We start from the raw sequence: 10521 nt of genomic DNA, 5'->3' as shown, positions 1-10521 counted from the left end.
TCGGAACTTCTTGCTATAACATGGAACCTTAGCAATCACATCAAAAACGGTAAGACCGAGATCCAAAAACGGCTATTATTAATTAATTACTTCATTCATTCATTTATTTATGACTCCGTACTTCCCCAATGTAATTTCATCCATAATCGTTTAGATTTAAATTTTACATGTTTTCCACAGGTTGGCCATGAAACAGCCATGTATGTTGGTTATTGTAGCTGTCGGTCATTCCAATTTATTAATTTCCTGCTCTACATGCCTATTTGAAGTGTTACATTCAGTGATGATCTAAAAGTGATTAATCTTGTTACTGTTAATCTTGTCAAAGGTGTGTCAAGTTAATGGTGTCAATCAATCCCCATAGTTTTAAAGGCATCAGTCTATGGCTGAACGTTTACTGCCATCTACTGTATGGGAGAACTTTAAGCACTCTCCTATTCGCTCTTACAAAAGAATGCTGCAGTGAGCTTTTGTAACTCATGAAATATAATAAAATAAATAACAGTCGGCTCCCTAGACCTAGAAAAAGAGTCAGGATGAGAACAACAACAACAATTCTCATAATCATCACCATCATTATTACCATTATAAAGTAATATAATGTAAATTTGCGTCAACGGCAGTACATATTATTATGGGATAAAACAATTATTATATATATTAATATATAGAGAAAATAAACTCGACTATGTCACTGATCCACGTAAGGCTTACATGAAACAGTCAGCTGATGATATGGCATCAGAGGCTTGTGACTGTTATGAGGGTACCAGGAATGATCTGTATGTGTGTGTGTGCGCGTGCGTGCGTGTATCAACAAACAGGTGTTGAATGGGCCACTTGAGGCCAAACGTTTAGATTATAATAGGTTTATTGCGGTTGTGGCACAGTTATTATTTTTACTGTCAGATATTTAACTGCTAAATCTATTTTGATCCATGATATACAGAGATTTGGAGTTCTGGAGTTCTGAAAACAAATCCTACCAAGTCACCTCAGCTGAACTGACTGAAAACTCAAGGCGCTGTGACCTTGCATGTGTGACTCCTAAATTTGAACTGCCTCCCTTTTGTCTGAGGACACTGTGGTCACCTCAAAAGACACAGCTTTGCACCCACCTGTTTGAACTAGCCTTTGTTTAGTTTTATTAAATCTATTTATTACTCTTATATTTTGATCATATTTGTCGTTCATATGTCTTTTATTGTGAAAAACTTTGTGTCGTGTTTTATGTGTAAACTAAACTACTATGGCTATGAAGGCTATGAAGAAGGAATAGAGCTGGATAGTGATTTTGGATATCAGTATGACATAGGCTTGTCACATGTTGTCTCCTCCTGCTCTTAAAAGGGTGATTGAATGGAAGTAGTACAGTTTTCTAAAATTAATTCATGAGAAATGACAGTGAATTAAAGAATATCTGCAAACTTGGCCTACCTATTCCTAATTATTTAGGTGATATAGCCACCACTTGAATAGTTTAAATATTACCTAAAAACAATGGCAAAAGAGATGAAGATTCTTTACTTAAGTACAAGCATACAATAGCTTATGAAATGAAAACATCTGAGAGGGTGAAATATCTAATTAGAGAAACTGGCAACAAATCAGAAATCATCTTTGAGTTTAAAACAAAATTATTTATTTGTACCCAAAAGTCAATAGCGGCCATCACATGAGGATATGTGAACTGGAATATAAATGCTAAACTAAAGGTTGAGTAACGCTAAAATGAGAATAAAAATGTACATTTTAATGTATTTTTTGTGTAGCCTTATATGGCCACTTCATCAGGTGCCTTTTGCTTTTCAATGAAAGCTAGTGAATGCGGCAAGATACAGCTACCCGTACCAAAACACGCTTTATGCTTCCTTCCTTGGTTTCCTTGTCTCACTCTTCTGGGACTAACAACGATTCGGCAAAATTATATTTGTTGTTTTGAAGTGTTTGTTGCCAGACTATCAGTGTGAATACGAGGGTTATACTAGTAAAATCCAAGCATTTCCCCCCCCATAAAATCATGAAAAGGGTTTAATCGGGTGAGGAAACGTGTCTTTGTCGAAATGAGACTCGGCCGGATTGAAGGAACACGTCAAGATTAGTAGGAAATCGCCAGGCACGTGATGCGTGATTGTGATTACGTCAAAAGCCGGTACCTCTAAAGCCTAGTGACCTTCTTTGCGACCGCCAGAAAGCGTTCAGCTGCCGAAAGAGGTCTGTTCTACCTGCATCGGAGGGATTTTAACCCGACACATTTTAATCAAAAGGTACATTTACTATATTCTTATTGAGCTGTTAGAGCAAAGAGAGGCTGTGTTTGTGATTTTAGTATTTTAAATGATGCTGAAATACAACAGAAGTGCTAATAAGGCTGAGCCCTGACGGTAGTTAACGTTAGCGGCCATGTTGGTGAATAGCTCGGTTGCTCTCTTTGCGTTAACGAAGATTCAGTGAGTCTGGCCCGTTAACCAAGAGTAAGGTAGGCATTTTATGTTGAAACATTTTTAGAGTAGTGTTTAAACTTGCCAGAGTCCTCATGGATGCGGTGAAGCTAATAAAGCAGCCTGGAGTGTGCTATTCAAATCCCGACATTGAAGCATCCTTGACAGTCCCGGATGGGTAACACATCCCCGGCTGACGTTAGCCTTACCAGCGGGCTTGCCAGGCCTAGCTTGCTCATAGTCAGTGAGCAGTATCAAACAGAAACTATGTGGGTGAATGCCATGTGAAGTAGCTGTCTGCGTGAAAGCTGCTTCCAGTTTGTGGTGGAGAGTGCTGTGTCCTTGATGCTTCGTGAGAGGTTACCCGCCATGTTAGACAGAGGCGCCCAGGGCTGTGGTGCTTAGCCCAACTTAACCTTCCGTTTTTCGTGAATTTGTGTGATGTATAAAGTCTTGTCCGACATAATAGAATGAGAAAATGTTATATAACTCAAACTCTGACATTAGCCACCTGCTGCAGTCATTTCAGTCACGTTAGCTGGCTGTAAACTACTGAAATCTTTACTTTAGACATTGTTTAATGTATAGTTTATTTATTTTAAATGACTATCGTTAATGGCTTTCTAATGCAAGATTTGCTAGTAGTTTAGTAGTAGCAAGTGACACAAGGCAGCCTTGGTTTTGCCTCTGCGGGTTCACAATGGGGTCATATTAGGACAGTCAAACCGGTGGTGTTGGCCAAAATTTGTACCCCTTTAAAATGTTGCCCCAGCGGCATTTAAACCACAAAACTAAAGGATACTTAATAGTATGCTAGTTGTGGATGGAAGATAAGCTAAATAATTGCCAGATAAATAGCTTGTTATTCGGTAATTGTTAGTTATTTGTGGACAGAAGAGGCTACACGTGCACGACACGTTTTGCCGTAACACCGGTGTCACGTATCACAAACGCACCACAAGCTGGCTCGTCTAAGCTGATATATTGGCTCCCGCTGACAAACATGACAAGCTATTGCCTCCCATTAAAACTAAAATTTCCTCGACGAATCTGGCTTTCTTGTGGAGTAACCACCACCGTGGCTGCTAGCGCTCGAAAGAATAAGACGCTGCTAAGGGTGAATTAACGGGGGCTGATGTAGGCTAGGCTAACACGTTTTAAGAGTGTCCTCTGGTGCTATTTTCGTGGCGGATTTCCTTGAACCGACCTCGACAGGGTGCCAGTGCAAAGGGGAATGTCACGACTTTCTTGTAGGCAGAGTAAAGAAAGTGACACTACAGGTGTAGATAAAGTTCTCACCTTAAACGACCTTCACAACATGGCGCCGGTCACACTATAGCACTGACTGAGCTTCCTGCCATATCCAAGGTCTATGAATAGAAGATGTGCAGTACAGTTGTAACTTTTAATTCACACGTTTACTATTTTCAATTCTGACATTTGTTCCTTTTAAAACATTTATCCCTTTTCCTTCTGTTTGTCCTGTTTGCTCTCACTGTGTTTCTGCAGTTCACTATGGGTGACATTGCCAAGGGAAAGAAGACTTTTGTCCAGAAGTGTGCTCAGTGCCACACGGTAGAGGAGGGGGGCAAGCACAAGGTGGGCCCTAACCTCTGGGGCCTGTTCGGACGCAAGACTGGGCAGGCAGACGGCTACTCCTACACAGAGGCCAACAAGAGTAAAGGTCAGTTCACTGGTGATGAAATAATAGTTTGAATTATCCTCTGCCTTGGATATAAATCAATTGAAGAGGAAGGCATCATTGTGTGAGGCTGATGTAATGATTAATAACTTCAAAGAGTGGAACAACTCTGAAACGTCCAAGACGACATCAACAGTTCAAAACCTAGATATTCCATTTACACTGATGTTCTTAGAGTTTTTATTCTTTGATTTATCAACTAATCATTTCAGTGTTTAAAAAAAGATCAGTTTATACTTGGATACATACATAGATTGCCTACAGGTTGAACTTTGGTCACTGATATCTGGTCCCTTTATCCTTATAGCTTGGAGGTCGGATCCCTCTTAGCTGCCTTGAGTAAATCGCATATCCTGCTTTCATCACTGATTATCTTTCCCCAGGTATTGTGTGGAATGAAGACACCTTGATGGAGTACCTGGAGAACCCCAAGAAGTACATTCCTGGAACCAAAATGATCTTTGCCGGCATTAAAAAGAAGGGAGAGCGCCAGGACCTCATTGCATACCTTAAATCATCAACATCATGAAGTAGTCATAAAAAGCAGAATATTTAATGTCATTTTATTGTATTTTTTGTTTATTTTTAGGATTGCACATGCTGAATACATGGTTTTATGTTTAGTCATTTGCACAGAAGGTTACTTTGTGCTGTTTAGGTTTAGAAAAGTGGCACTTACTGTGAGCAGTAAGTAAGTTCAGAGTTCACAGCTAGTGTTACTTCCTCATTAAGGAAGGGGTGCTATTGTTCAAGTGGCCAAACATAAAACTACAGCCTGTTTTTTGTTTGTTTTTTGTGAATCTGTACTTCAACTGTAATGAGAAGAGATAACTAATCACATTATTTGATTGCTAGCATGATAGGTTGCTTGACCTGTCAGCCATTCTGTTTTCCATGACAATATGCATCTGGTACTTTCCGCTAGTAGAGTCACCTGCCATCAGTCTCATTTTTAAAACTATAACTGAAAAAGTCAACTAATATCAGTTACATCAGAGCGATACAGGGTGGAAAAGTTAATGATGTTTAGGTGGTTAACTGGTGCTGACACACAACCTACTCCCAGCCTTCATGTCAAGTGGAGTTTCTGACCTTTTTTACAAGGAGTGAGGCAGTGTGAATTTTCTGCTTTCCCCCTGTCTGTCCTTACAGCTTGTCCATCAGAAACAACCACTTGCCATGAATGCTTTCTAGATTCCACAGACTGAACATTTTGTCCTCTAACACATTTGGACAAGCCCTCATGTTGTGACCTCCCCTAGGTTATTGAAACAGCCCTCTGAGCTCCTGTTTTTACTCTCTGCCTGTCATCAGACTTTTAAATTGTGCTTAAGGTTACACACTGAATTTACCTCCTTACAGCAAAGATTTGTGAATATATATATATATATATATTCATGCCAACCACCATGTTGAGATCCCTACAGTGTTAAATCACCTGGCATACAATTATCTTGCCTAACAATGTTGTGGAGCTCACTTAGACATCATATAGAAAAACTACTAAGGGAACCATCTGGAGTGAAAGAAGATTTTGTTATTTACCTGGTTTCACAGGCCTGGAGGAATGAATTATTTTAACTTATTTTACTGTAATCTGATAGAATGCATCGCATCTGTATTTTAATGAGGTTACTTGCTGTCAGTGTGTACACAGCAATATACTGTATGCACAAAGAATATTACGATATGGTAGCTATTTTGTGTGGTTGTGGGCAGGATGATTGGAGGATCAATTAAAAGAAAACGTCCAGAAATATAAACATGACTGTCTCTTCATTTCAAGGTGTCTGTTAACCCTGCTAAACAGTACAATTGTGGTGTTAATTGTATAGTATTAACTGATTTCAGCAGTCTGCAATTATTCCTCTACAGATGTTAACAGAAGTTTTTATGTAATTATTTGAGGGAACACTGATGCCAAATGCTGAGCATTGTTTCACCTCAGAAACTACACAGACAGAAAAAAACTGTCTAAGTACAAATGGTTAAATTCCCTACAAATCAAGGTTAAATAATATGTTTATCTATGTAAAGCATTAACAGGTCAAGTCTACATTTATTTCTCTGTGGACATGTTGATGTTTAACAGATTAATTGAGGGGGGAAAGACCATAAATGCTGAATATTCTTAATAAAATCTTGAGTCAAACCATTAACTTAAGTCCACCTTAAAATTACGAGAATGTCCCTCCATGTATCCTTTGATCAAACTATCTTCAGGCTGGCACCTCCTGATTTTTACATTTTCAATATAAAACATTTTATCAGTGCTGAGGCAAATCTGATCCTCTAATGATTATTTAAAACAAAACTCTTTGGAGTCTTAATTGTTTCCTGTTTAAAAAGCCTTGAGTAGATTAGATCTGGGCTACAACCTCTAAAAGAGAGATTCTGCCCTTCTGTCCTGTGTAGGTGGCCTTATGTCTGTCAGAAAGCCACGCCTGCTCATATAGCAACTATGTTATATAATCCTCCCTCTGCTCATAAAGTCTTTCTAGGAACTGAGCCAGCTGAGGGCAGCTCAGGCCCTGCAACTTATCACGTTTCCCCTCGATCAAAGCTCAGTTAACAGCAGAGACGTGGCTGGATCTGGCTGGATCCGTCTTCAAGCAATCTGCCTGGCTACACAGGGCTAAGCAAATTTTATTATTTGTGCTGTTAGGCAGTAAACTCATGAAATTACATGAGGATTTAGTATGCAGAAGAAGATAATTGGCTACAGGCCTGCAGTTACCATACATTGTTCTCTCATAAAGTGAAAGCCTTAATTCTAGTTTATTCTTTTTTATAATGTAACTCTGGTAATCTCATTGATTTGTAAATATCTAATCTGATATATTTTCTCATGTTGGAATGTAAAGAAACAAAGCAACCTGAAGGACAGATTCATGGGGGTTTAGTGACACCCAGTGGTCAATAGGGATGCTACATGATAAAATACATTTTGTAACACTAACATTTTGGTAATAGAAGTCAAAAGAACACAACTATTAAAACTGGCATAGGACATATGATCTGGAGGCAGTTCAGTTAACAGGCAGAAACATGAAGGCAAAAATTAAAAGGTGGACAGACAAGACAGAAACATCTGGAAATCTACACACATAAGATTTTTCAAATTCCTTCGACACAAAGAAGAGCCACAAGAATGAGGAACAATAGTTACACATAGATGGTTAAATGAAGGAAAGAGGGTTAAGAAGTTATTGGACCAAACAGCTCAGCAGTTATTTATCAGACTCATGAAAATATAGTGATCCTGGGTGGTTTTCATAGTGAAATACATGTTATGACGCATTTTGTAATCAAGGACAAAAGTACAGATTTTATGTTGTTGCACTGATTACAATAACGAGTAAAGTTATATAAGCAATTAGACATGCTCGTGTTGAGAGAGTGAGCTGAATCAGTTTGACAGCAACATCTTAATTGACATTATCATATGTGTACTCACTGGATGGCTTGTTCAGTTTGTGTGGCCCAGATTTGAAATGGCAATTCCAATGCCAATGCTATTTTTAAAAAGCGCTTACATTATTTGAAATTTATGGTGATATTTATAGAGAGCAACATTACAAGGTACATGCACACACACACACACACACACACACACACACACACACACACAGCATCTGTAAATGAGGGTCTCCCTTTTGAGATATAAATACAGCTGACGTATGACCCCAAAACAGGATTATGAATGAGAAACAGGTGTGCGTGTGTGTGTGTGTGTGTGTGTGTGTGTGTGTGTGTGTTTGTGTTTGTATTTCTATCATAGGCTACGTTTGGGGACAAAAATTTGGGATTAGTAGTTAAAATTAGGCTTAGGCAAGTGGTGGTTATGGTTAAGGTTTGTTTAGGATAAGTTTCCAGGAAATGACCAACAGTGTGTGTGTGTGTTTGTGTGTCGGTGGGGGGTGGTGGTGACAGAGGCTATCAGGACAGACCTGAAATTGCTCCTCACAAAGATAGTAATACAATCTAAGGTATTCCATAAGAATAGCACACTGGCACTTCAGCATTGGTGAACATTCAACCAATAGCAGAACTCCTCCTCCCTCAGCTCCTCCTCACATCAACGAAAGCATCTTGAGATTTGCATCATGTGTTGTTATTAAATACATCATGTCAGCGGGCGCTCAAAAACAAAAGTTTGTTGTACTTGTTGGGCATATTTTTTTTTAATGGTACTAACATTCTCATTTTTGTAGCCTGCTGCACTTACACATTACACATAAATATAGTATAATATAGTCAACACACCTCTGTGAATAATGAATTCAGTGATTATGCCTATTTACATTTCATGACTAGTTTGGTGAGTTGTTGGTGTGGTATGGTACTTGTGATAAAATTCAACCCCCAGGCTAATATGAAAAATATAATGGCGCTTTAGTGTGTCGTCACCTTAGTGCTGCAGTTATATATTTGGCCAACAGAGGGAACTGTTGTCCACAGAATTATTGAGTTCTTTTTTAAAAAATGCTTTTTCATGTTTCAGTTGTTTTCACCTTTACCTTTTATCCATATTTCCATTTGTTATTTCAGTGTCCAATTTTATTTTTCAAGTTGCTCTTTTTTTCCTTTTTGCCATTTAAACATGGACTGATTTGATGAATTTTTGATTTACTTTTAAAGTTGAAAAGGCTAGAGAGTCTTCTCAGCCATACAATAGGACTGTGGTGTAAACATAGTTGAGGATGAAATGGAAAAGAGGGAGAGAAGACAGAAAAACCTTCAGTGTTGCCGTTCCCAAACATTCCTGATATATTCAGATGACCCTTCTGGAAATTTTCACATCAAGCCCCTGTCCCAACTTGGACATTTGCCATGGGAACCAGGCAGATATATTTTTTTTCATCCCAGGGTACCCCTCTCTTAAACTTTTCAACATTTCTCAGCAGCCAGCTGCCAACTGCTGATGTCTGTCTGTCATGACTGAAAATCTTTCTTGAAAGTCAGTCAGTCAGAAAGTGAAAAGTGAGGTTATCCAGTGTAATTTTTTTTGGACAAATGATGTCTAGCAGCAGTGGTTTTTATGATCATTTTGGAAGTTTGTGATTAGATTTTAATGTTGTTTAGTAAATTCATGTCACAATGAAAAAGAAAATCAGTGATCAAAGACAGAAAGCTAAATGACATTCATTTAAATGCACACATAAAATTAAATACAATGTCACAATGTGTGTTGTATTTAACTTTATTTGAGGCATTTAAAACTTTCCAACTATGAAAACATCCTCCAGAACAAAAGTGGGCTGTATAAATGTATGCATATACTTTTGCTTGTTTTTAAAAATCTTCTTTTCTAAATGTTCACAGAGTTCACAGGCAGGTAAACAAACAGACATTCTGTAAGAACAGGAATAGTGTATAGGAGTACTAGCTTTGAAAAAAATGCTGATTTTTCCATAACAATAATCTTATTAAATAGAAGAAGCAGTAAATAAAATACAGAGAGTCTGTAGTATTCTGCTATGGTTTTTGAGTTACTGTGCATGTATGTACATAATATAGCTGTTGAAAAAAAAACTGCAGTTATCTTAAATCAAAATAGGTGTGCTACATGAGACCATTTAAGAATGATTTTTTGGTACTGTTTTCAAGTCAGCACGAAGGTATTGAAAATAACAATGCTTATGAGTTATATGTTATTGACTGTCCCTCAGTGAAACCTCCGTGGTTAAGAACTTAGGTAAGCTAACTTCTAACATTGGGTGAAATTGAGTAAGAGGGCGCTTACACACGGCCTGCCGGTAAAACCCAGCATTTGAGTCAAACCAACCCAAAGCGTGTTCTGTCTCATGGTTACCTAGCGGTGGAGTTAACCTACCAGTAGGTCAGTTTTCACCGTATGAAAAGATATTACAGAGGTTTAAACTAAGGGAAGCGCAGGGGGAGAGACGTGAGACAAAAGTACTGTGTGAGGTGAAAGGGTACAGGTACACGCAGGTGCTCTAAAGACAACAGGAAGTTAGCATATTGTTTGACCCACAGTGGAAGTTCACGGAGCTTACCGAGGACTTAAAGGTAAGTCATTCTTATACCTTTTACACCCTATTACCATCGTGACACAACTCAAATCTGACGAAACAGACAGGAACATGCATATTTGTAGATTCAGTACGACTTACATCTCATTATCTCTAACGTCGGTCGCAAAATATCCAGAAATCATAGAAAGGACGCCCCCGGAGCCTGCCTGTGAATCATCAGATATCTGAGTTTTCTTCAGGGTAAAAGTGTTACAGTAATAGCTGTCTGTACATCCAGTGATAGAGTGTAAACAGGAACAACTAATTGCAAAGTCGGCACACAACTTTCCAAAAAAATATCAAACAAATATAGCCTTAAAAAAAACAGGGGTCTCAAGTG

The 10521-nt window shown here is 38.4% G+C and overlaps 1 protein-coding gene across 2 annotated transcripts; it reads left to right on the top strand.

The window, feature by feature from the left end:
- Nucleotides 1-2122: 2122 nt before the first annotated feature.
- Nucleotides 2123-5906, top strand: LOC108872926 (cytochrome c). Of its 2 annotated transcripts, none has more exons than XM_018660853.2 (3): nt 2123-2267; nt 3951-4125; nt 4527-5906. In XM_018660853.2, the coding sequence occupies exons 2-3, from the start codon at nt 3957-3959 to the stop codon at nt 4670-4672; spliced, it is 315 nt and encodes a 104-aa protein (XP_018516369.1). In that variant the 5' UTR covers nt 2123-2267; nt 3951-3956; the 3' UTR covers nt 4673-5906. The 2 variants fall into 2 exon arrangements, with proteins under 2 accessions (XP_018516369.1, XP_018516370.1); XM_018660854.2 differs by lacking the exon at nt 2123-2267 and adding an exon at nt 2360-2479.
- Nucleotides 5907-10521: the final 4615 nt, after the last annotated feature.

This window comes from Lates calcarifer, linkage group LG16_LG22 (genome assembly GCF_001640805.2).
Source record: "Lates calcarifer isolate ASB-BC8 linkage group LG16_LG22, TLL_Latcal_v3, whole genome shotgun sequence".
In the NCBI taxonomy this organism is placed as follows: Eukaryota; Metazoa; Chordata; class Actinopteri; family Centropomidae; genus Lates; species Lates calcarifer.
This window is presented reverse-complemented; position numbering and strand designations above follow the sequence as displayed.